This window comes from Andrographis paniculata, unplaced genomic scaffold, assembly GCF_009805555.1.
Source record: "Andrographis paniculata isolate CXL003 unplaced genomic scaffold, ASM980555v1 Contig83END, whole genome shotgun sequence".
NCBI lineage: Eukaryota > Viridiplantae > Streptophyta > Magnoliopsida > Lamiales > Acanthaceae > Andrographis > Andrographis paniculata.
In genome coordinates, this window is record NW_026137621.1 from 4,026,030 (window position 1) to 4,053,559 (window position 27,530).

General features: G+C 32.3%; 4 protein-coding genes across 6 annotated transcripts; 2 read left to right on the plus strand and 2 right to left on the minus strand.

Moving 5' to 3' along the window:
• Positions 1-5,289: 5,289 nt before the first annotated feature.
• Positions 5,290-6,445, minus strand: LOC127241890 (ribulose bisphosphate carboxylase small subunit, chloroplastic-like). Its single transcript, XM_051261157.1, has 3 exons — positions 6,216-6,445; positions 5,967-6,101; positions 5,290-5,828 (listed from the first exon to the last, which is right to left on the minus strand). The coding sequence occupies exons 1-3, from the start codon at positions 6,390-6,392 to the stop codon at positions 5,589-5,591; spliced, it is 552 nt and encodes a 183-aa protein (XP_051117114.1). The 5' UTR covers positions 6,393-6,445; the 3' UTR covers positions 5,290-5,588.
• A 4,359-nt stretch (positions 6,446-10,804) lies between these two features.
• Positions 10,805-18,068, plus strand: LOC127241829 (AMSH-like ubiquitin thioesterase 1). The gene is made up of 14 exons (XM_051261050.1): positions 10,805-11,003; positions 12,981-13,045; positions 13,177-13,252; positions 13,366-13,554; positions 13,745-13,833; positions 14,768-14,861; positions 14,935-14,981; positions 15,181-15,583; positions 15,697-15,786; positions 15,974-16,036; positions 16,110-16,184; positions 16,721-16,783; positions 17,587-17,639; positions 17,734-18,068. Exons 1-14 carry the CDS (start codon positions 10,881-10,883, stop codon positions 17,903-17,905), a joined length of 1,602 nt encoding a protein of 533 aa, XP_051117007.1. The 5' UTR covers positions 10,805-10,880; the 3' UTR covers positions 17,906-18,068.
• An 889-nt stretch (positions 18,069-18,957) lies between these two features.
• Positions 18,958-22,401, plus strand: LOC127241738 (glycosyltransferase BC10-like). 2 transcript variants are annotated; one of them, XM_051260922.1, is made up of 3 exons: positions 18,958-19,157; positions 19,525-20,277; positions 21,748-22,401. In XM_051260922.1, the coding sequence occupies exons 2-3, from the start codon at positions 19,777-19,779 to the stop codon at positions 22,399-22,401; spliced, it is 1,155 nt and encodes a 384-aa protein (XP_051116879.1). In that variant the 5' UTR covers positions 18,958-19,157; positions 19,525-19,776. The 2 variants fall into 2 exon arrangements, with proteins under 2 accessions (XP_051116879.1, XP_051116878.1); XM_051260921.1 differs by having other exon boundaries at positions 18,958-20,277.
• On the minus strand, positions 22,314-27,000 carry LOC127241737 (LEAF RUST 10 DISEASE-RESISTANCE LOCUS RECEPTOR-LIKE PROTEIN KINASE-like 1.2). Of its 2 annotated transcripts, XM_051260920.1 has the most exons (4): positions 26,121-27,000; positions 25,965-26,000; positions 23,586-24,751; positions 22,314-22,437 (listed from the first exon to the last, which is right to left on the minus strand). In XM_051260920.1, exons 1-3 carry the CDS (start codon positions 26,926-26,928, stop codon positions 23,598-23,600), a joined length of 1,998 nt encoding a protein of 665 aa, XP_051116877.1. In that variant the 5' UTR covers positions 26,929-27,000; the 3' UTR covers positions 22,314-22,437; positions 23,586-23,597. The 2 variants fall into 2 exon arrangements, with proteins under 2 accessions (XP_051116877.1, XP_051116876.1); XM_051260919.1 differs by lacking the exon at positions 22,314-22,437 and having other exon boundaries at positions 23,075-24,751.
• Positions 27,001-27,530: the final 530 nt, after the last annotated feature.

Genomic DNA, 27,530 nt, shown 5'->3' on the forward strand with positions numbered 1-27,530 from the left:
AAGGACTGGTGCAACCTCACTCTTTATAACGGCAAAATGAGATATTTTGAACCATTCATTCAAATATCCATCATCCTTTTTAATGTACCTAAAAAAGAGAGTAATATTTTAATGTAAAAATAAAAACTATATACACGTCATTCATTAAAAAATTTATTTAATTGATAATGTACATGTTATGTAATGATATTTACAAAGCTTTATGATATCGACAAAGCTATTATTACGTGATTGAAGTAAATTAATTTTTAATTAAGAGAAAAAATATTGTTTTTTTAAACTTCACTATTATTATCGAACTCACGTAAATATATAGTATAGTAAACCATGAGTGTCAATAGTAATGATCCCTCGGAGTGTTCCGGAAATAGCGTGAAGGAGAAAAGTGGTCGACTGTTTTGTAATGCAAGTTTGATTTGCAAGAAAATTTGTTGCCCAATTTCCTTCGTTGTAGATATAAGAGGAGATATTCTACATGAGGTTCAAAAGGATGATCTAGATCATCGGAAGAATTTATTGCAGACTCCAATGTTAAGTGGTTGTGCGAAATTAATTTGATGCAAGTTGTCGAGTCCCTTTTAATCGACAGGGGTGAAGACCACAATCATGTGCAAGTGTGATGCCATGAAGGATAGCATATAGCTCTGAGTAAGTGTTCGAAGCAACCCCGAGAGTGATGTGGACAGCATCCATCATGCGCCCGTAGTGGTCGCGAATGATGCCTCCCGTGCCCAACTGGGATTGCCTCTCGAAGCGCCATCCATGCTTGAATCATCCGGGACTCGGTTTTTCCCAATGTGCGCTATCTTTGGGGGTTGTGTGGCCGGAGTCAAGTGAGAGATTCTCAGTCGCCTGGCAACTTCTGAATCTCCAGTCTAACATTTCTTTTCAGAACATCATAATTGTGAAGAACCTATAAATATTGTTGAACTTTCTAGATACTCTTGCAACCAACATACAATTGTTCACCAACTGCAAAGAAGTTCGATATTGTCTCCACCCTCCGACAACAAGAATATTTTGATGCTAAAGAAATACCTAACCTTTGGATGGCCGAATTAAGGGAGTCATGGTTCAAAAAGTAAGATGCCAAAGAAAAACGAACATAGTCGGAATGGGACATTAAAAAAAGACTGTACTTAATCACAAGTGTTACTCTTGATCACATAGATTCATAATCATCAAAATTGTAAATATCTAAACACCACAAAGGACTCAAAAAAAATAAAATAAAATTATACGATGTGTTTGAATACAAAGACCTACAAAGGCAAGCTTATAACACAAAGTTCAATAAAAAAACCGTATTCCACCCTATTGACATCAATAAAATCACAAAGCTCATAGATTTGCATACACTATCACAAAGTTAATCAACACTAGCACATAGCTAGCTATCCACTCACAAAATATAAATTTTATCACAAAGCTAATTCTGCAAAAAACTACAAAATATAATATACAAAATAACCTAAAGACTCGTAAAGATCTTAACTAAAATGAGTTCATCACACAATATTAAGAACTAAGATATTCACATAGCATTTTGAAACAATCCTAACAATCTCTATAGGAATCCCTTTCGGTAGATATGTGCCCAGATAAAGCAATTTGTTTTGGCCAAGGGGTTTTAAGCCAACATCGGATACCGTAAGTATTCCAAAGAGCTCTTCTGATCCAAAAGGGTAAACGGCCTAAACTTGAGAACGAGATAGTCTCTCGCCGGTAATCAGATTGGTTGGGGTTGAAATTACTAGTACGACGACATATTGAACTAGAAAATTTGCAAAGAAAAATGAACAATTCATACTAGATTTCTTGACTATATATGTGTAAAACAAATTTTACTACCGTTACTTTTGATTTATTTATATATATGCTTAACAAAAAGTAGCAAAAAGATAGAAATAATCCTAGCAATATCTGAAGACAGGGATTCATTTGAAAATAAATCTTAAACAAATTTCAATGCATAAAGTTTGATCCGTCTATGTATTTACTTTTCTATGGATGAGCTCCGGCTTAAAGGCAATGGCGTCATTGTACGTGGCTTGGTCCATATTTCTTTTATCAGGTATGTCATTAAGATTTTTTGGGCCTCAATGTCCCTTGAGGCCGGATTCATACCATGACGGACTTCCCTAGCATAACTTAGGCCAAATAAGCTTAAGATAATGAATAGCTTCAAAGAGTCCCTTTTGAGATGTTGGTAGAGCTGTTAAACAAATCAAGTGGTTTGTGAGCCAAGCTTGGCTCGACTTATTAACAATTCGAGTTGACTCATTTATAAAAATAAACAAACTAAGCTCGAACTAAAAAAAATAATTTTTTTTTATAAATGAGCTCAGCTCGAGCTCGGCTCACGGGTAAGTTGATTGAGCTCACTAATGATAATATATTTATATCATTTTATAAATTAATATAATATATAGTTTTATAACAAAGTTTATAATTATTAATGAAATTTAAATATTTTATTATAATAAATTATGAATAAAATCATATATATTTAATCTATATATTAAAAATATATAAAATATGTATAAAATTTGAGCCAAGCTCGAGTTTGAGCTTTACAAGACAAGTTTGAATTTGAGTCGAGTCAAACTTGAGCCACTATTTCAACTCAAATTCTTAACGAGTAGAGACAAATCTGTACTGCTAAATTAAATTTTAGTTGAGCTCGAACAAAATGTACTCAAATTCGCTCGAATAGTTTAATAGCTCCAAATGTTGGGGTAAGCCCAAAAGTTAATATATTATGCTATTAGAAATAATGGTAAATTTCAACTTGTTGAAATATGACATGTAATAAGATTACAGGCGAACTAGGACTTTTTGGACTAAATGACAAGTTTTGAATGTGTTCTAAAAATGTTACCCATGAATTGGCTTTTCAAATTTTACCCATAATTAAGAAAGAATAAAATAACAAAAAATTTATTGGCCAGATTGTTGCCATCAGAAAGAAAGAAGAATAGGTTTAGGATAAGGGCGTGTTTGTGAAAGCAACTTTTTGGGCTGCGATTTCATCAAAATTTCACCACATAATGCGTCCATCTCTTATCATTTAGAAATTTTGGATTTTTCAATATATCCATACAGCCAAACACTCCCTAAATGATTTCTGTTCATTCTTCTACTTATCATCACTCACACCACTAATCATTAAAACAATACTCCCTCTCTCCTCTGTCCTCGAGTAAATATCCGGGTTTTTTTTTTTTTTTTTCAAGGTATATTAGTATTACTTTATCCGTTTCAAAAATAAATATTCATTTACTTTTTATACATAATTTTAAAAATATTAAATTTATATTGGGATATAGTAGGAATAAAGGTAATAATATTTGTGTAATATATTGTAAGTTGTAAGGGTATTTGTAATGTTAGATATATAATACCGTTTGAATAAAAGGAAATGGATACTTTGTTATGGAACAGATTAAAATGGAAAAATGAATACTTTGTTATGGGACGGAGGGAGTATATTAATATGTAGTAGGAATAAAGTAGAAATAACTAAATTAACCTTATTAGTATTGTTTAATATAACTGTAACGATATTTGTGTAATATATTGTGAGTTGTAAGAGTATTTTTAATATTACGTAGATAATACAATTACTAAAAAATAAAATAAATATTTTGTTATGAGACGGAAAAAAATGAAAAAATAGATAATTTGTTAAGGGATGGAGGAAGTCTTATTAATCGATGTCTCCGGTCTTTCTGTCACATATGATTAGCCTAGTGTCACTTGTCATATCGATCGAGAATTTAATATGATCGAGAATTTAAGTATGTTTTCCTATATATATACAAAATATATACACTTTTCACTAATATCAGATAATTCTTATTATATACTCATTATTTTTTCCTTTCTAGTCTCAATTTAAAATACTACTTTTACTATTTTATTTGTCTTATTTTAAAGTATTTATTTTCTATTTTAGAAGATTAATTATACATTAATATTAAAATATTTTTAACTTTTATTTAAATTAAAATATATCATTACATTTACAATTATTTTGTATATAAAGTCAATTGCAAAAATATCATAACTCTTACATACTTACATTAACTAATAAAATACTATTACTCACTCCGTCCCAAAACAATAGTCTCATCTTGTCATTTTCGTCCGTTCCAAAAGAATAATTTTATTTCTATTTTTTTTTAACTAACTTTCCATTTTTTTTATAATAATTAAATCCCATTTTCCAAAACGATAATTTCCTTATTATTTTGGGATAAAATCCCAAAATAGGAAGTATATCTTAACCTACTACATTTGATTTGGGAATAGTATTTATACTGTTATACTTATTTACATATATATGATTTATTCTATAGCATTAATAAATATTTATTATTATTATTATATTTTGTATTTAAATGTTGTGCTACCCATAAAAGAAATTCTCAATCCGCCTATGCATATAAACATACTGTTCATAATAGAGTTAGTACAATATATATGCAAACATACCTTCAACACATCATATATATACATATATATATATTCAATTTCATAATATTGTTTGAAATGGATGAATTAATTTTATGAGTTTTAAATTTTTATATTGACATTTGTTTTGTTAGAGAAACAAATAATTACCTGTAGTGATGTCATTATTATTATTAGTAGTAGTCTTGCATTTAAAAAAATTGCAAAAGGCAATTCTTCTATATATTAATTTTTTTTTAAAAAAATAGATTTTTTGTTTTTGAAAAAAAAAAGTATTTCATCACACTCTTTATGTAATTTTTCTTTCAAAAAATACTACGACCGCTATCATCAAAATTTGTGTTCATTTTCTTTGTATTTTACAAAGAAATTAAGTACATATTTGGATGACAAAAATAGGAATACTAGTTAGTGAATTATAAAATAATATTTTATTAGTCGGTGAAAATATGTAAAATAATTTTAATATTTTTTACCTTTATAAGTGCAAAAGATATAAATATATTTTATTTTTTTCAAAAAATTAAGAATTATGTTGCTCTCAGTATAATATATTATATATATATATTTATTTTAAAATAATGAAATTGAAAAATACATATTCAGTTGATACGGAAGAATTCAAATGAAACCTTTCTCATTATGTTGAGGACATGTATTATTTAGGGTTTTTTTTATAAATGGTGCATAAAATATTTAGTAAGTACATTTATATTTAAATAATTACCGTAATTTAATGTGAGTTTTCAATAATTAATAATTGATAGGAAAAAAGAAATTTTTTCATACTAATAATAGTAATCATACTAACAATAGTAATAATTATTGCTTAATTCATACTTATCCTCATACATTGTTGAATCTCCTTATCAATGGAAAACTATCAATCCCGAATAGAAAGACGACAGACACACATATCATATCTTCATATATGATCAAATTAACAAATGGCTGCCACGTGTCCCTTATCTGAGGAAAAGCACCATTGGAGAAGAAGAAGAAGAAAAGAAGGAATAGAAGAAAACCACAACAAACAGACCACAACGACGCGAAAGAACACTAACAATGGAGGTTGAAATCGAAACGACATCAGGCAGTGCACAAAACGACAATTAGTCCCAGACGAGGCCGGGGCGCTTGTGCGCGATGAAACTGATGATCTGCACCTGGCGCTTCGGATCGAATCCGATGATCCTCACGCAGGCCTGAGGGTGGTAGGCCACCGCCTCGTCCAGCTCCTGCAACACCTGCACGGCGTCGGTGCACCCGAACATCGGCAGCTTCCACATGGTCCAGTACCGTCCGTCGTAGTACCCTGGAGATCTGTGGTTCTCACGGTAGGGGAAGGCCGGCTGCATTCAATTTCAATTTTGAGTTAGTTAAGGTGTTTGAACTTTGAACCAGAAACCCTAATTAGGGTTTGCCGCAATCAATTTGGGGGAAATTTAGATTTGGGGAAATTGGGTGAGAATTAAGGTCAGAAAGCTTACTCCTATTGTGAACTCGAGGCAGGGAATCAGCTTGAGCCTGAGAAGGTACTCGACTTGCTTGAGGAGCTGCTCTCTCGTCAATGTCGGCAGGTACGACAGGGTTTCGAATTTCCTCTTCCCTTCCGTAGGCCAGACCTGCAATTGATCTCAAACTCAGTAACCAATTCGAAGTTCAAACACTGGAAAAATCAAAAATAAAAACTCAATTCAGCAATCGATTGAGTCAATTTCGTAAATCAGACCACCGACCTTCATGCAGGAGACTCTTCCGCCATTGCTGGCGAGGGAGGTGATGTCGGCGGAGTTCTTACGAGCGACGGGGAAAGCCGCGGAGGACTTGAGGCCGACGAAAGGAGCCACCTTAGTGGCTTGCGCCGGAGTCGCGGCGGCGGCGGCGGCGGCGGTGGAGAGCACTGAGCTAGCCATTTTTCTTCCTTCCTTTCTTCTTCTTCTTCACCAAGGCAGACAATGAAGAAGCACTGGTGCAACCTCACTCTTTATAACGGCTTCCAATTGGCGTGTTTCGATTGCGATCCAACGGCCAGAATTAACCCGCGTTCAAAACCGTCGAATCCAGGCCGTAGGATGAGGCGGGGCGTGACTTTCCCCGTTAATGTCCACACACATGCACATACAAAGGATGAGGGCCTTATCGAAATGGGCACGCCTGTGGTGGCGCCACGTGGCATGAACCTTATCCAAGGGGCATGGGTGAGCCTGAGCCTGAGGCTCGGATCCGGCCGATCGTAGCCGTTGATCTGGAGATCGACGGTCGTCGCCACCTTTTTGTGGGTCGACATAACTTCTTGTCAAATAACACTCCAAATTACTGTGAGCCATATAATTTTCAAGTCTTCCTCAGGCTTCCATGGTCCCTGACTCCCTCACTAAAACACTATGATTATTATTATTATTATTATTACATAAATAAAATGTGTTTGCCTGTGTGTTTTGAGTTTTGGGTTTTGGATTATTTAATAGGAAAAGTTTGAATTTGAATAATTATTTGATATAATATAAATAGAAGTTGATATAATATTTTGAATGTAAAATAAATTTATAATATAATATTAAAATAAATAATTATTTGATTTGATATATATATTTTTTAAAAAAATAAATTTGAATAGTAAAATTTTCGCCAGAACCTCCCAAAATAACACAACATAAGGCTCTGTCTACTTGAGTTTCTTTCTTTTCTTTTTGTTTTTTTTTTTTTTTAATTGGATACTTTTGAGATGAAATAGTAGTTTAAATAAAAGTTTTGAATAGAAATAAATATTAAATGTGATTAAAAAAAACATATTGAATAAAAAATATTACATTGGAGTAATTTTTAATTTAAGTATTACATTCAAAATGTATATATTAATACCATATCAAGAATTGAATTATTTCATTTCAAAATATGAATATCTCAAGCCATTTCTTTTTTTTCCGATAAGGGACGGCCGGTGGTGTGGGAATGAGACTTATGACCGTAAGGTTAGGGACTCAAACTCTCAACACCTCAGGTCACCTGCCACACATGATTCGCCTAGTAGCAATTGCGATTCCTACGTCGTCAACAAAAAACTTTAATTAAAATATAAGTTACTAATTTTTAGCATGCGATTTAAATTAAAATAATATGTATTGGGCGAATTGTTATTATACATTGTGTTGTTAGGTTATACCTCATGTATTTCATACATTGATTAAGACTAATCAACATAACCACCTAATTGTTGTTGACTTGTCGTGTGTATTTATATATTACGCTAACCATAACCAGTTAATTTGTCATTCAAAAGATCATGCTTAAAACTTATGTACACTAATAATAATAATAAATAAATAAATAAATAAATGCTCCATAATGTTTCAATCACTTCAAAGACAAACAAACACATCCTTACAATTTGATTTAGTGTATATATATATATATATAAAATAAAAAATTAAACTTTGTCTAGTTAGAGTTTGATTTCAATTCATTTACTACATAATCGATACTATATAGTATATATATATTTATATATATATAAAAACATATTTTCTTTGTTTGCAAAAATTAAGTCCATTGGAGCCGGAGTAGAGATTAAAAAATTTTGATATTTTATTGAAAAAGTAAAATAATAGTTATATCATTTTAATTTAAAATTTTAGTTAGTAATTAAAAATAATTAAGAGAGAATATAACAAAAATAATAGCAATTGCTATAGGATGAATACATGTCGAATATGGAATAGCAAGTAAATATTAAAAATTTAATTTTACCAAAATTAGTCACGATATAAATTTAAAGAACGTCGAAAAAAGGTAAAAAATAGTCACTTGGCGGTCGGATGAAAAAAATATTATATTATTCTTATATAAAAAATTACATCAAAAATATTGTTCAAACTAATATTAAGAGGGTGTTTGGGAAAGAGCTTTTTGAAAAGCTTTTAGCTTATTGAACAGTTTTTAACTGTTTACCGGTCAAAAAGCTAATTTAGGTGTTTGGTAAATTAGCTTGAAAGAGCTTTTTGGGTCCAAAAAGCTAATTTCTTAAAAGCTCATCTACCCAACATTTTGAAAGAATTTTTTTATTTTAATTTTGGTTATTCCTTATTTACCCTTAAAATTTAATTATTTATTTTATACATATAAATATATTTTTATAGCAGTATTTATTAATTAATTTTAATATATTTAATTTATTAAATTATATTTTTATTTTTGTAAATTTAAACTAATTATTACATATAAATTATTTTATTTGTAAAATATATAAATTTTTAAAACTAAATCAAATAAAAAAAATAAAGATTATTAATTTATTTATATATATTAAAACAATAATTAACATAATAAAAATATATATACGAAATATTTATTATTTTATATTTTACATAATTTCAATAAAAAATTATTATTTTTTAGTAAAAATAATTTTCTCAAATCTAAATAATAAAAATAAAAATAAATATTTTATAATATTTTTATAATTTTCCATAATTAATAACAAAAATTCTCATAAATTTCAAACTAAAATGGACAAAATTAAATATTTTAAAAAATAACATGTCAATGTCCTTAATAGTCATTTTATGTACAAACAACTAATATCAAACAGTTGTTTTACCAAACACTTTAATACAAATTGCTAATTGAATTAGCTAATAGATAAAAACTATCAGCTAATTATCAAACGCACTCTAAGTAAAAATATAAAACCATACACAACTACACAAACCATTACTATTGTTGCACTGTATCAAACCCTTTTATTAGCCAGAAAATGTGTTTGACATATAAAATTGAAATAGTCTCTCTGTCCCGGTGCAAGGTTGCCGTTTATTTTTTGCATATAGATTTTTAAATATTAGTATTTTAATAAGTTGTAGTGAAAAAACGAAAATGCCCCTGTTAGTATTGTCTAATATAAAAGTAATGACATTTGTATAATATAATGTAAGTTGGAAGGATATTTATTATGTTAGGTAGGTAGTACAATTACTAAATTAAGAAATGATATCCTTATTTTGGAAAGAATAAAAATGAAAAATAATAATTTTACAATGGGACGGAGAGAGTATTATTATTATTTGTTTTTTGAATCAGAAAATTGAAATTTGATAAATAAATTATTTTTCCATTATCTGTTCTGATTTATTTTGGATGTGTAGATAAATGAAAAAAATGTTTAGTATATACTTTTATAATTTTTTATTAAATATATTATTTTGATTTATAAAAATTGGATTTGTTTGCTCTGCACAAAATTTATGTGATGTAATTCTTAATATATATAAAATTTATATTTTATTCTCTTAATTATATAAAAATTTTAATATTCAATTTAAAATATTATTTTTTATACTATTAATATAATTCTTCGTACTTTGTGTAAAAGATATTTTAAATTAAAATGCTAAATAAACAATTCCAATTATATTTAAATTATTATATAAAATAAAATATCAAAATAAAAAATAACTAATTAATTACAACAATATTCTTTCACTATTATTACTTCATTCCCACGACCTTGCCCCGTTCAAATCCATTGATGGTCGTATTTTTTTATTTGTTAATTAGTTTTTATTTTATATTTTTTAATTGAATTTTCTATTTTATTTTTAAAAAAATCAATGGTATTTTTTATTTATATCCTATGGACTACAGTACATATAAAATATAATTCATATTACATATTATTCCCTCTCTCCTCGTAGCGTCTCTGCTGCACTTTAGAGACGATATTTTAAGAGGATTGTAACCAGTAGATAATTAAGAATGTATCGATGAAAATAATTATCTTATAATATAAATAATTATAAATTAAAATTAAGATAACTAATTAGTTTAATTAAAATTAAAAAAAATAAATTTAAAAGTTTAAAATAAAATTAGAGTGTTTTAATAATTTTCAAAAATGGAAAGTAATATGAAATGTGGGACAAAAAAAACGTTAACGTCGATACGGTATGTGGACCGAAGGGAGTAATATTTTATATAATATGTCCTTTTTCTTATATTTTTATATACTATATATAATATTTTTATATCTGATTAAACAATTTATATAGTATTGATAAATTTTAATTAACATGTTAAAATTATATATATAAATATATACTTTTAAAGTTCAATTTTATTTTTGTTCAAATATATAAATTTAGTAGAGTCAATAAATCACTAATTTTTTTTTTAATAAATGTATAGCATCCAATAAACAGGACAAAATATCCGGGACGGATAATAATTTACTCTATAAAATTAAAAATTTATTCTCTATTTTCAAATATTCCGACCCGAATCGTTGCTTTGGATACCCGGATCATTAAAAATATAAAACTCGTTTTACCTTATTAGAGGAAGAAAAACACAAACTGAAGCAGAAAGCAACAGAGGGAGGAACAAACCAACAAACCCTCTCATCGAAGATGATGACTCGGTCTTCATCTGGTGGACGAATCAACATCTCCGCCACTACCAAGAAGATCGACGTTGATAATAGGATTTCCCTTCCCTTCTACTACCGAATCGCGGATAATATTCTCAAGCAGGTATCCAATTCTCCCCGATTTTAGGGGTAATATTTATTCTTTACGCACGAGGGATTTGTTGAACTTGTTGGGGGGTTTTGGTGCTTGATCATGATACGTTTTCTTTTCCATAGAAATAGTTGAATCTTGTATGCTGAAGTGCTGTGGAAGAGTTGCATGTGTATTTGGGAGTTTTTCTGAACGGAATTCGTTTTGTGGTCTTGTTGTTTATCCTGTTAATGGGCTTTGTTAGGATCAGTGAGCTGAATTAATAATGTTGTGATTGTTGGTGCTATGATCTGGTTTTGCTGGTGGATTTCTGATATTTTGGATGATCCGGCAATGGTACTGAAATAAAGTGTGAGCCAAGTTGCGTGTGTTTTTTTGGTTACATTGTTATGGTTGAGACCTAACAATGTAAAGTATTAAGGCTAAGCTGGGCAGTGGTAGTTTTCGATATTTAGTGCCTAGGCTGGAACAATTGGCATGATCGAAAGTAAATGAAATTGGAATTGTAAATAAATCTTTTATCGAAAGATGGAAAAATTCAAAGGGGAGTGGGAATGGGCACACAAGGAAATGGGCGTATGTACAATTCAAGGAAATGGGCGTATGTACAATTCTCAAACCTCTAGCTTGTTCTTTCTATATATTCATGTCGTTATGTTTAAGGTCAATACTTAATAGTTGATTAAACTAGTAATTTGTGTGGGTGCATTCTAGAACCTCAGTTGCTTCCTAATAAATACATTTGGGAGAATATGCAATTGAGTTGTTTTGGGATTTCTGAGGTTATGCCACTGTCAGCTATTCAGCTTCCTCTGTTATTTAGATGTAATTAACTTATCATGAATTATTGACTAACAGAATAAACATTTTATTTCTTCTGAGCGGATGCAAATTGTCTTATGTTACACGGTTTTCTAGACTGATATAGTTGACAATTTGATACCCTTAAAGTATACGACGTTTCTGGATGTGCATCATGATGCAGTAGTTATTTAAGACAATCCGGATTGGTGCTGAAAATTCACATTGGTAGACTCTTCGGTTTAGTTATGCCATCAAATTTTGAGTGTTTAATACAGTTCAATGGATTTTGTATGTAGTTAAACATAACATATTTTTATAGACGGTTCAATATCTCAATACTGAAGAAATTATCTAATCACCGTTACATTATATGTTAAAAAAAGGGCTAATTAACAGTTGATAATGCATTTTCAACATGACAAAATCTTTGAAATTATACAACCTCTGTCTTTTGCTACTATTTCTATTTTCGGATGTTTCAAAATTTTCGCAAATTTTCTTTATTTATACATAGTTTTTCCTTTTTTAACATTCCAAAAGCAATTTATAAAATTACTTCAAACAAAAAGTAAGGACAAAGTGATCAAATAATTATCAAAATTATACCACCTAAAATCCCCGCCAAAAGTAAAACTAGCTAAAGAAATGGGTGTCAACATATTCTTTTATGTAGTTCAACAAAATTTTTATTCCTTTTAACAACACAAATTATACAATCCTGGAGCAAATTGAGCACATGATCCACTCCTATTTAACCTAATGAATTAATAGATCCCATCTTCCAGCTTTATAAGATTTTGATTGTGCGTATCCTCTATGTTATTTTATTTTGTTATTTCATGTAGAAAAGATAAATCAGACCATATTTGACTAACGGTATTGATAGGTATTATCAAGCAACTTTATTTTAAAGGACTTCCGCTTTTGCGTGATCCCAAATTCCTGATTTATCTGTTATCTTACATTTTTTAATCTTGTAAGTAAATGCTATGCTTTTAAGCTTTTTTAATTAATACTGCTCTCTTTGATTACCTTTTTTTTTTTATCTCAAAATTTTACCTGTCCATAAATGAAAATAGTTTGTAGATCATTTACTTGTACTATGCGTACATATCATGGTTTTGTTCTGTACTGATTTCCACCCAATTTTTAGACAAAATTTATATTATCTTTTTAATCATGCAGGCTGACATCTTTCGCGAAGAAAAGAATATCATCGATCTTTATGTAATGCTCCTTAGATTTTCAAGGTGAGAAAGTGTGCTGTGGAAGCATTTTTGGTTTTACTCATGTTACTATCTCTGCTTCACTGAAAAGATATCAGGTTGCCTGAGATATGAAAAAATGTGCTTTATCCAAATTGTATGTTGTTTTCTTTTAGTTTGGTTACTGAGACAATACCATGCCATCGAGACTATAGAACATCTCCTCAAGGCTATAAACTTTATCTCAAAAGGGTAAAACTAAATGACTTTTATTAATCTTCTTATTACTATTTAAATTTGTATTCCTCTGCTAGGGTTGGTGTTTTTACCACCACATTTTTTTTTCTGTAAATTTGTTGCTGCAGAGATTAATCACTGCATTGAATGAGCTTGAGGAACTAAAACCAGTTGTTCAAGTAAAACTTCAAGAGTTACACAATAAACAGATTTATCGCCAAAGTAATCAGCAAAATTCCTGGAAAAATGGCAACCTAGAATCTTCTGTTGAGTGGCCTGCCATTAAACAAAACAGGAATGATTCTATTACGGAGAAGGTAATTGTGCATTCTGATTGTCTTTATATTTTTTCTTTCCTTATGGTTAGCACGAGAGCAAAAAAATGTTTTTCAACAAATAATGAAGTTTCTCTTGTTCTTCTCAAACAAAAAGCTTCTCTTGTTCTCAGACAATAGGTTTCTTTTGAAAAAAGATTGTATATAATTTTTATTATTCTGCATCTGACAGAGACTACAACCTGGTACTCGTAACTATGTATATCAAGCTCCAATGGCTCTCGTTCCTGCTAAACCGGCAGAAGAACATTTCCGCCGAATGTAAGATACTCTCACTGCTCTGACCTTGTTGCCACTTGCTTGCTAGAAATATGAATATGTTAGTCTTGGAAATATTTCTGTCCTTATATAATAAATTATCTTTTGATTGTCAGTTGATATTTTTTTAACATGTTTTTTATTATCTAAAAAGAAGGTCAGAAAATATGGCTGTCATATTATGATAATGGATGATCATCTGGTGATTGTAGTATTCAATAATCTTTCTATTCTAAGTTATCAATCTATTTATCAAAATTAAGAGTTTAGATGTGAAAACTTATAGAATACTCACAGGTTGATTACTTGATTGTATAAAGAATTCATAGAATTGAACATTTGTATTCTTAATTTGAGTTGAAGAGCTATTTACTTGTTCCTATATATATTCATATCATAACAAGCAATTGAAATTTCAAGAGTATTAGAAGATGCAATCATGCAAATGCCGTCCGGCATCCTTAATGTAGTTGGAACGTACTTATTTTCTAGAAAATCTCTGAAACTGCTATGTACGAGCTTTGAGTTAAATCCTGTGTGCTCATAATGATAATATGTAGCACAGACAGGATCTATATGGCAAATCCACTTCATCATATACATATGCTTTTGCTAGTTTTCTGGGGAATTATTAAGGGTGTGTTTCTTTTGCCTCAAACTCCCAAATTTTACTATTTAGATTCTGCGTTTTTTAAAAAAAATACAAGTGCATTTTATTATTATTATTATTATTTTTTTATACAAAATATCTCATGATACATTCTTTTTAATACCAAACTCGAATCAAAATTTTCCAAACCAAATCAAACGAAACACACCCTTTGTATTCCTTGCCCAAAGGAGGAAACTCTGTCTAAGTCTTTTATTTTGGGCCAAATCTTTTTTTGACATTGGTTTTGTTAATATTTTTTTCTTGTGTTTTGCATGAATCATCAAGTATTCCGCGCGCAACGGAGGAAACTCTTTCAAGACATTCTATTCTGGGTCCCAATGGACTTCATGGGCTGTGGCAACCTCCTAGTACCTACAAGGTTGTATGGCATACGGATACTATTGCAACTTATTGGCACAAACATTTGTTGTAATTTTGTTTTATATATGCAGGTTCAATACCCAAGCAATTTAGACTTCACTCCACTCCAGATTCCAAGGTTTCAATGATATCAGAATTTCCATTTTTATAAATTTTCATGTTAAGTTTCATAAATTCTCCTATTTGGTGTTGTAATGCAGAGGAATGCTTTGTGAAAAATCTATGGTACAAAATAACTTGTTTTTGGAAACAAAAACAATATTATAATTTATATTTGAAGTCTTTTGGTATTAACAAGGAATTGTTTTGTTGCACAGTTTAGTTTCTGATCCTGTTAGGGATAGCACTTCTCAGCATTCCATCAAAGATGGAACAATGATGAAGGACGAAGATGGCCGCTTGAAAAATAAAAATTCGAGTCTGGAACCTGCAGTTCAGCCCAAAAATGATAACCAACACATTAAAGATTCTGATTCTCTTATTTCTTTTGAAACTGATGAAATTTCTTCACCGCCCAAAATCATTAGACAACCGTCTCCACCCCCAGTGCTAGCTGATGTACAGGATTTGATCCCAAGACAACCTTCTCCTCCCCCTGTGTTAGCAGACATCCAGGATTTGATCCCATCGTTAAATTTATCTGCTCAGCCAGAGTGTGTGTTGGAAAATGGATCAAATGATGCTTCAGTTTGCTCCGAAGATCCCTTGGAGTTGCATATTGTAAGTTGTTGTGCATTTAATGTCAACTCTCTATTTTTGTCTGCACTTGAATTATTTTTCTAAATAATCTAATATCTAGAAAAGTTAAAACTTTGTTCTTGTTCTTGTATCAGTCTACCGAACTGATGAACAGTTTTATGAAGCTAGCAAAGTCAAACACCGATAAGAACTTGGAAACATGCGGTGTCCTTGCTGGTTCCCTTGTAAGTATGACAAGCAATATGTTGCCTTTCGCCATGTGCTTGAGAATTATATTTCTAATAATTTTATCTAGTGGGATTGTCTGCTCTTGAGCTCTTTTTCTAAACAAAAAGATACAATTTTACATAATTGCTCTCATAATGTTTTCTGGAATTGTTTCTCTGTATTCATTGATGTTATTTGCCGCAGAAAAACAGAAAATTTTACATCACTGCTCTCATAATTCCTAAGCAAGAATCAACATCAGATTCGGTAAGCCAGAATGCTACGCATGCAGAGAGACTTTGTTTTGTGATTATGCACTAAATGGTTTTTAATCATGCAGTGCCAGACCACAAATGAGGAAGAAATATTTGACGTGCAGGACAAGCGGTCCCTTTTCCCTCTTGGATGGATTCATGTAAGACTATTTCATCTGCAATGTTACATGCTACAGTAGTAATAATCTCCCGTCTCTTATTATGTTGGTTGTGATTCGATATCTGCATTTCTGGTGCAATTGACAGCCTCTCCTGGTAGACTGTAGACACTTGATTTTTGTACTTCTTATTCATCGATCAAATTTGTACCCCCTCTAAGTTCCTTTTTCATTTTTGTTTTCTGGGAATTGTATTAATTTTCTGTGTGTATTGCAACCAATACAATTGCCTTCTTTGTTTTTGAGTGTTTATGCTTATGTTCCAAATGATTATTTTGATCTATCTTCACTCCTCTTTAATATACGTCATGTGTCTCTTGAGAAAATGTCATAGATAATGCTCAATATTTTTATGCCATCATTAGCAATGCTATTTGTTGTATCTTCTTCTTTTTTTCTTTTTTTTTTTTTGTGTTTCGTCAAGAAGGTTGTATTACTGTGCTTGTATCTTCAATGGTTTTTAGTCAGAAACCATGCAATTCCAATTAAAATTTGATTCTTCTCATCTTGTTTTGCAGACACATCCTACCCAATCTTGTTTCATGTCTTCAATCGATGTTCATACACACTACTCTTATCAGGTAAACTAATCTCTTTCTCACTCCATCTCATTTAATCTTTGACATGCAACCTCAATATTTTCATACACACTACTCTTATCAGGTAAACTAATCTCTTTCTCACTCCATCTCATTTAATCTTTGACATGCAACCTCAATATTTTCGTGGTGAAGATTAAGTTACAGTAAAAATCATATCTGCCTCAATGAAAAGGTTGATTGATAGACTTTCACCTAAGAAACTGCAACAGAGGCGTACATTTCTTGAAAATTTTCAACTAGAGAATTATGCCTCTTTTTGCCGAAAAAAAGGTTACTGATATGCATCATTGTATATGCTTCATCCATCGACATTCGACACAACACTTCATGTAGGAGATTTAAATGCCCAGTCATTGTTTTGTGTTGTTGATGACCAAGAATTGTACCCTTCCTAAATACTCCTTCCGCCCGCCATAACTACGCTTGTTTATCTTAATATGGAAACTAAGAAATTATAATATTTTAATGTAAAAGTATATGTTATGTAGGGTTTTTTTTTTGGGAAATTAACATACCCTAATTGATAGTATATGTTTGATGTAACAATAATGACAATTATTATGTGTTAAAAGTAAGTGTAATATATAAGTAGATGAAAAAAATAGTTGATATTTATGGTATAAGCACAAATTCAATTGATGTATCTAAATGGGAAGTAAGCACAAATTTTGCAGACGGCAGGAGTAATTTATAAAATTCGAAGTTTGAAGACAATTAATAATATATCTGTCATCGTTCGAGCCTGTTTTACTTGCCACTTGATACACCTATTTCTTTCGTAGATCATGTTGCCTGAAGCTATTGCCATTGTGATGGCTCCAAAAGACAGTTCGAGGTCTGAGTTTTCCGGATGAATCTTCTTCTTATTTACTTTTTATTCGATAAATTGGCACTATAAACTGATGTGTTTTATTTTGTTGTGTATTCAGATCACATGGCATTTTCCGGTTGACTTCTGGCGGAATGACGGTCATCAGGCATTGCCCGAGGCGGGGCTTCCATCCTCATGACCCCCCTTCTGACGGTAGTCCTATTTACCGTCATTGTAGCGACGTTTATATGAATCCCAGTTTGAAATTCGACGTTATCGATCTTCGTTGATATGATCCTCTCTCTCTAATTCATTATACGTACGTAGTTTTGATTCAATTTTTTGAACCAGCAGAAAGATGTAAATGTTGATGTCCCATTTTGTGTGTTTTTACAATCTGTGTGCTAACTCTTACAAACTGTAATTCAATTTGTCATTGATTTTCTGTTTTAATTTTAACGTCTCTTTATTATTGTTGTTATTATAAATTGGGTAAACTAAACCCCTTGTCATTTTAGTTCTGTAATTAAATCTCTTTATCATTTTTATCCCGTAAGTGGAACTGTTGCAATTTTTGTTGATAAAAGGGTGGACTAAAAAAACAATTTATCCTTATAAATATTTTGTTATTATTTTTTATTTGAGATATTCAAAGTTTTTCCTTTATTTTTTTATATTTTATTTCTATATACTTCATTTAGCAGTAAAAATATAAATTTATTTTTGTGAAATTTAAGAACTATGATTTAAGTGGTTGTTAATGAATTTTTTAAATGTAAATATTATTTTGTCTTTATATTTTAATATGATTGAACGAAATAATAAAAATGTGTACAGTTTTTAGATGGAGAAAGTATAATTTATAAAAAAATATAGGAGTGTTAAATAAATAAGGATAAAATAGATAAAATTTATTTAATTGAATACCATCTAAATTGTATCTAAAGTACAACTTAAAAAAATGATAAGAGGTAGTATTAATGTGCATTATTCATTTAAAAATAAGAAAGTAAGCGGTCAGACTACTTTAATAGTTTGTACCGTTCAATTATGTGTATATATTTGACTCTTTTTTAAAAAAAATATCTAAAATAAAATTATTCAATAAATAGTGAGTGCAGTAGAGTTTGATATAATTATTTTTAACATCCTTTTCCTCTTAAAAAATATCTTCTTTTTTTTTTTCCTTAAAAAGTGCTATTGCTACACCGATCAATTTATTTTTTACTACTTCAAAATTTATATGCATTCAAATATATTACACAAAAAAATACAATAAAATTTTGATTCAAAATATACTTGAAAAATCATTAATCAGATCTGCTCGTGTATGTATGCATATATATATATATATATATATTATATATTACATTTGAATTTCCGCGGTCTACTGTGCATGTGTACTTCCCTCTCTATTTATTCCCTCTCTTTTAGATTTCTGAGTCGACTGGGGAAGGTGAAGTGATTTTCGACTCCGTGTTGGATCAACACTCCTTCGGTCGTCGGCGATGCTCGCGCGGTTCAACCAATCCGATTATTCTGGTAAGCGTGCAGTTCAATGCGTTTGTTTAATTGCTTTACATCTTTCGATTGAGGTTTCCGTGGATGTAGTAACGGTTATTGCTGCTTGATGATCCTAATTATAATTTGTATGTGAATGCCGATGCGATCTGATTTGAGAAGTCGATTTGTTGTTTGTATCGTTATGGTTTTTAAACTGCAACTGATGAAGCAGGAGTGATTTGATTTTATTAGATTTTTTTTAAAAAAAATTATTAGATTTGTTTACACTCTAGTTCGTTATGGAGTTGATGTTGTTGATGTAAAGCAGCGCGTAATTGAATAAGCAAAACTGTGTTTGAATCAATCCTCTGTTTAATTGCAAATTGAAATGCAAATGTTGGTTAAGATGATGACAATAAACCTAAGATTTGATGGAGTTTGGAAGTGTCCGATCCTCCGAGCAGAGTTTTGGAATCTCAGAATATTGCTGGCCCAAGCTTCTTCCCCCTTTACTTCCAAACTGTTTTTAATTCCCTTTTGCAAAGTAAACTGATCAGAATTCTGATCAGATGGCTTCACTTCCTTGTTAAAAACAAAAAGCTTTCAATCCCTAATATCCTACACAACACATCACTTTAGTGTTCATACCTCTTTAGAAATGAAGAAAGAACAACACCAAGAAGAGCAGAAACAAAAACTCCTCCAACCTCTCAAAAGCCTCACTGCTTATTTTCTCTTCTTCGGATTCGGTTTAGCCGTTGGAATCACACTAAGTTCCTATCTCCCATACACTTCTCCAAACTTTCTATTAGCACAATACTTCACCTCCACTGTCCTGTCCCCACCGCCATCATCGCCGGGCAGAATTGCACTCCGGGAATTTCTCAAGCCGCCAAAAGTGATGCACGATATGACGGACGAGGAGTTGCTATGGAGGGCTTCTATGAAGCCTAAGATTGGTAAATATCCGTTCAACCGGACACCAAAAGTTGCCTTCATGTTTCTGGTGAAAAGGAGCATCCCCATGGCTCCCCTGTGGGAGCTCTTCTTCAAGGGGCATGAAGAGTTATATTCCATTTATGTCCATTCTCAGCCTTCCTACATTGAGACTGAGGTTAATGCTTCTTCAATCTTCCATGGCAGAAGGATTCCTAGCAAGGTAACATTTACCAACCCTTCCTTTGCTGGCTTCTTACTTTGCATATAGTATAATAATTAATCACATGTTTTCTTGATTAGGCTATCTATACACACATTCACATAGATAGATACATGCATATTAGTACGATTTGTTTAGCATGTGTTTGTTTGGGGGTTTTGAATTTTAGATTTGAAATTTGAATATTAAAATTTTTGAATTAAAATAGTTGTATCACGTGAATTTTGAATATTAAAAATAATTTTTAGTATAATAAAGAAAATAAAAATAAATGTTTGATTTGATAATTTCGTGTGAAAGAAATTTGGTGAATAGTAGATAACAAAATAAATTAAAAAATAGTAATAAATTAATTATTTTTTGTTAAAATAAAAATAATAAAATTATAAATGCATAAATTATTTTATTGAAATAATAAAAAAATAAAATTTTAAATTTAATACTTATTTTTAAATCAATTTCAAACTCTAACCGACCAAACTCTTTATTGTAAAATTAACTTTTGTTTTACATCTATGTGCTTTGTTTGTATATACGTGCAACCTTTTACTTGCATATATATATATATATATATATATTATATATATACATTCCTTTCTTGCTTTTGTTTATGCCGCCTTTCTTTACAAGTTAAGAGGTTCTAAGAGTACACAGTAGGTATCATAATTGTTCCATCAAATGAGATGATGGGCAGATAAGTAGAAAGATTGGTGAAATATATTCACTTTTTTTGGTTTGCATTCTTTTACTATTTAGACAAAATAACATAAAATTTGTATGTAATTTTTTAGATTTGCTGAAATTATTTCTTGGTTTTAAAATTCCATTTTATCTGTGCTTGTAGTTGAGATAATATTACAAGAAATATCCTGTCCATTATTACTGATCTAGCATGAGCTTAAAATATTAATAATACATCCTCTTGAAAACGGATAGACTAACTCGATTTATAAAATACAATCACTCTCCTATTGTATTTGCACATTATTGTGTAGGGGTAGCAAAGATAAACACGCCCCGAAAGATTGGTCCAGTACAATATGAAAGAATTGTACTTGTTGACTCGAAAATTTTTTGATTATGTTTGACCCTGTCCGATTTTTAAAATTAATATATAATAAATTTTTATATATATATATATATATATTAATGTTTGAAATAAAAATAAAGATTATCGCATGACTTCATGTGCTGGCCTTAACAATTTGAAATATAAGGTAAAAAACAAATTACTTTCCTCTATTACTCAATTGCGTGCTCATTTATATAAATGAGTAAAAATAAAAATTTAAAGTAAAAAAAAAAATGATATTTTTTACTGAAAAAAAAATAAAATTTAGATAATAATTTTTTTTAAAAAAAAACGATTTAAATAAGAAAGACAATGCTAGCGAACCCAAACCCTAATTTTTAATTTTTAACTTTTTCTTTCATAATTTATATATTTATGTTTTGTTAATAATGTACTAGAAAGTAGAGTGGGGGAGGTTCAACATGGTGGAGGCGGAGCGGCGGTTACTGGCCAATGCCCTTCTAGACCCTTCCAATCAGCGATTCATCCTCCTCTCCGACTCCTGCATTCCTCTCTTCAACTTCACCGCCGTCTACTCCTACCTCCTCCGCTCCTCCTCCGCCGCCTTCCTCGAGTCCTACGACCTCCCCGGCCCCGCCGCCCGCGGCCGCTACAACCGCCGCATGCGCCCCCTCGTCGCCCTCGCCGACTGGCGCAAGGGCTCCCAATGGTTCGAGCTCGACCGCGCCCTCGCCGTCGAGCTCGTCGCCGATCGAGCCTACGCCGCCGTCTTCCGGCGCCACTGCCGCCCGTCGTGCTACGCCGACGAGCACTACTTTCCGACGCTCGTCGCGAAGCGGTTCGGGCGGCGGAATGCGAACCGGACGCTGACGTGGGTCGATTGGTCTAGGGGCGGGCCCCACCCGAGAAAGTATGGCCGGGGCGATATTACGCCCCGGATGTTGACCCGGATGAGAGCGGGTATGGGTTCGGGTGGTAAGTGCTTGTATAATGGGGAGTGGAGTGATATGTGCCATTTGTTTGCGAGGAAGTTCGCGGCTGGCGCGTTGGATCGGCTCCTGAAATATGCGCCGCAAGTGCTGGGATTTTGAGGAGCCGAGCCGAGCCGTGTACTTGTAGTTGTGTTACTGTAATTAATTCATTATATCTTATGTTAGATGAGAAAATCTAACAACAAAAATTAAAATGTTGAGATAGGTTCGATCTTGATTTTATAGCTGAGAAAGAAATTTCTAAGCTATTACATAGAAAACAAGAAAAGAAAATTGTGGAGAAAATGTAAAGTGGTGATTCCAATAAATGTTTCAAAAAATTTGTTGATTAAAGATGTCGGAAACATCGTTCTTATTTTATAAAATTTCAAAAATTACATTATATCATAACCAAAGTCTTGTCAAAGTTTGTCATAGTGTGCTTTGGACTGAAATTGGTGATTGGTGGCCTTTAGCTAAATTTTGGCCAAGGTTAAAAATCCAGCTATTAAACTATTTTCGTCATTAGTTAACACTGACTTCGTAGTTATGAAAGGTCGTGTGTTTACTCATTGTGAGGTTGTGAGGTTTTAATTTTGGGTTTTGATATTAAATAGTAAAATTTTGAATTGAAATTGTTATTTGATGTTATTTGTTGATGTGATATTTTTAATGTAAAATTAGATTTGTGTAATAAAATAAATAAAAATTGGGTGTTTAATTTGATGTTTTTGAAGAAAAATAAAAAGTTAAAAATAGTAAAATCAGATGTAAAACCTGACAAGTAAACACACTCCGAAGTGTTTTAAGCATCTTCACAGCTATGATGCTTTTAGAACAGTTACGGACCAAATCAATACTACACTGACATCACATAAAATATAAACTATCAAAGCACCAAAATCATCTACAACATATGAATCCATAGCTACAAAAATAACCTACACCACATCTACTATATTTCATGTCAACAAAGTGTAGGATTATATCTCAACTATCATTCTAACCATTCCCCACACCAAAATCCCAATGTTAGTTATTAAACAAATATGAAATCCCTTGTAGAATTACTAATGGTGTGGAAGTGAACTAATGACAGTGAAGTCATGAGTTCAAATCTCTAACGCTTTCAGATTTTATTGGTCACGTATGGTTCATTTAGTATGAGTTGTTTTATCGGACTTAATTTGTAAACTCTTTAAATTCGACCAAAAATTTACCAAAAATATATTTAAAAAATAGCATCGATTCCCGCATCATAAAAATAAATAAATAAAACCAAAATAAACACATAAAGAACTTACCAAACACCAAAACTACTTCAATTCCGAGCTAAGTAGAGACTCCGGCGAAAGCGTAAGAGAGCCACTGCTAAGCATAAACATATCATCTTCACGTATACGAATGTCCACAAAATCCTCACTCCCATAATCCTTACTCGACATTATTTCCTGCAGCCTCTCCAACACATCCTTCATTTGGGGCCTCATATCCCTCCCCATCTGCAGGCACTGAAATCCCAACTCGGCCACGGCTCCCACCATCCCCCGAACCCTGAAATCCGAACCGAACCCGATATTCGGATCCACGAGCTCGTGCACCGCGTGCCGTTGGATCCTGTTGATCGCCAGCGACGCCAAATTGATCTCGTTCCGATCCCGCGTTATGTCGACGGCGGGCTTCGACGAAATCAGCTCGATCAACACCACACCAAAGCTGTACACGTCGCTCTTCTCGGTGAGCTGGTAGAACTCGGTGTACTCCGGGTCGATGTACCCGGGCGTGCCCTGAGGCCCCGTCGAGACGTGCGTCGCGCCCGACGGTTGGATCCGGGAGATCCCGAAGTCGGCGACTTTCACCGAGAAGTTGTCGTCGAGGAGGATGTTCGCGCTCTTCACGTCGCGGTGGATCACCCCCGACGCGTGGAGATACGACAATGCGCTCGCCGTTTCGATCGCGATTTTCAATCGTGTGATCCACGAGAGCGATCCGGGCTTCGCGAGGGGGCCGTGGAGGTGGTCGGCGAGAACGCCGTTGGGGATGTACTCGTAGACCAAGAGGAGCTCTTTGTCGTCGGAGGAAGTGCAGCCGTAGAGCGACACTAAGTTTTGGTGCCGTAGGGCGGTGAGGATCTCGACTTCGGTCATGAAATGCTCGACTCGTTTGTAGTGATACTCGTAGAGGCGTTTGACGGCGACGGTTCGGCCGTCTTGGAGTTTTCCTTTGTAGACGGCGCCGAAGCCGCCGTCTCCGAGGGCCCTCTCGGAGCTGAAGTTGTCGGTGGCGTCGGCGAGCTCAATGTAGGAGAAGAGATGGATGCCGATGGTTTCTAACTTTTTGGCGAGTTGAGGATGCGAAGATGAGCCGTGGATTGCGAAGGATGATACTGTCATGCGCTTCTTGTAGCGACGGTGGTAGATGAGGAAGATTATCGCCATTGCAATGGCGCTAAAAGAAGCTGCTCCTATACCTGCACAACATTAGAGCCATGGATTGAAGAGTATATAGCAAACTATCAATAGTTCTAAAGGCAACCTTAGTTAAATTTCCCTATATTTGAAAACTTGTATTTAATCTCTGTAGGTAATTACTAAATCAGCGAAGGATTAAATTGCAAATAAATAATAGGAAGAGAATGTGAGAAAGAAAACTGACATGAAGAAAAAGAATCAATCAAATAAAAAATTGTAACATTGAAATATACTTCATTCGTTTCATTTTTAACTCTTGATATAAATAAAATATAAAATTGTAACATTGAAATATATTTCATTCGTTCCATCTTTTGTATTTTGATATAATTAATAAATAATTATATTACTGTAACGATGGATTAAATCAACTTGATGTTGATTTAATTATCAAATATCTCTAAAAACAAATAGCAAATATTAATATAATATGCTTCATCCATCTCATAATAAATATTCATTTTTTTATTTTTATATCACAAATACTAATAAGGTTATTTTAGTTATTTCTATTTTATTCCTACTAATAAAATTATTTTAGTCATTTCTATTTTAAAACTATGTGAAAAAAACAAATGAATATTTACTTATGAGACAGAGGGAATATAAAATTTATTGGAATAGCAAATTTTTTTAATTATATGTAGCAAAATATATTATATTTTAGCAAAAATGTCTTTTGATTTCAGCACACTAGGGTTTGATCCAAACAGCTAATATCTATGAGTGTGTTTGTTTTGGGGATTGAATTTTAAATACGCTGTTCATCTCATTTTTTTCCTGATTTAAAACATCAAATCGACACCTATTTATATCATATCATACAACTGTTCAAATTCAAATTTTTTACTATTCAAATCCCAACTAAAAATTCAAACATCCAGGCAACACAAAAATAGCAAATACTAATATAATATTTAACACTTTTATAACACATTATATAATACTATATATGTTATCTATCTTATAATAATTTATTAATTATTTTAAATTAATATACTAAGTTAGTAGTACCCTACTGGTATGATCATTTGGCTGATTTGTTAAATTAGCATGGTACACTATTCGCTGCCTTAAAATATAAATATATTAGTAAAATGAAGATATTTCTATTCTTGCGTACTCAATTATTTGTACCAAAGATACCTTATCGTTGTTCGATCCTTCTATGGAAATCAATGGCTAATGAGAATGAGAAAGTTAAAGAGTTACCTATGCCAATTTTGCGCCCCACGTTTAATGGTTCATCTGTTCACACAACCGTAAGGCAGAGCTAAGTAACAATGGAGTTGCAGGGGATATACATATATATATATATAATATATTCGTGCATATGTTCATAGAGATGAAGATGCAGAGCAGACAGACCTTTTTGCCAATCGAGCTGCCGTGGACCATCGGAGAAAAGGCAGGTAGGAGGAGCGACTGCAGAATTTGTACCTGACCAGCACAATCCTTTATGTTCTACACAGAACCGACAATTGGTGGCGTTGTTCAATCGGTACTCTACCTCAAATCCGTTACTCACGAGTTTCGCCAGATCTGAAACCGTCGGCGACTTATTCGCCGGCAACTCCTGCCACGCCGTCTTCATCACCGGAACCGCGATGTGCTTGCAGAGCGTCGTGTAACTCGTGTTGGTGCTGGTGAAAAACAGTTCGTCCACGACGTACTTTGTTCTGTTCGTGCCATTGAAACTGCAATTGAATCGATTTTTAAGAGGAAAATCGACACTGGAGGCGCACGAATCGAGAAAATACAGATTCTCAACCGCCGGAGAGAACTGCAACTTCGTATCTCCTCCGTCGAAGATCCGTTCACTCAACCACGAAGCGTTCGCGAACCTCTCGGCGCAAATGTTCTCGAACGTCTCGTTTTGTGCGATTCTCATTGAGCTATCGCCGGTGCGGATTTCGATAACGCGGAAGGTTACTCCGGCGATGTCTATAGTGACTGTATTCTCCGGCGGATGGCACTGCAGCTTCAGAAGACTTACGCCGCACACCGACGGACGGTCGCTTCCGGAAAACGGATAGTCAACGTTTTCGAATCCTCCTCCGCCGCAGGAGAAGCGGCGACTGCAGTTGAGATACTGCTGGTCTTCGCCGGCGCAGATTCCGATCAGGAAGAAAAGTACGGTGGAATTGAGGATACTTCGGAGGAGGAAAAGTTCCATTGAAGAACGGAAACCCGAGGAAGTAGAGAGGAGCAAAATGGATCTGAAATGCAGAAATCAATAAAGGTTTGCAGTTAATTATTCCACAATACGAAAAGTCAATGACTTGACATGTCTATATTCCTTATTAAAAGTTAGTTTAAAATATAAAATAGATATTTTTATTGTTTATTATATTTGAGAGTTATATAGGTAAATTTAAACTGGATTAAATAATCTGAAAATTAAATTCATAAAAGAGTATTCTTCCGTCTTTATCTATAGTGTCTATTTTCTTATCGATATTATGTCACTCATTTATTAAAAAAACAGTATTCACTCTAATTTTATTTTAAAATTTAAAATTTAATTTTTTTTAAATATTATATTAATTAATTATTTTAATTTTAATTTAAAATTATTTTTATTAAATAATAATTATTTTCACTAATAAATTTTTAATTATTTATAAATTATATATATTTTTTAAAATTTTTGTGAACATCATATCTAAAAGGAAAGGAGTATAATACTCAAAAAAAAAGAAAAAAAAACTATAAATTAGAATATTACATACTTTTTTTTGGAAAGAGGATTGGGTGCTGATGTTTTAAAATCAGCAT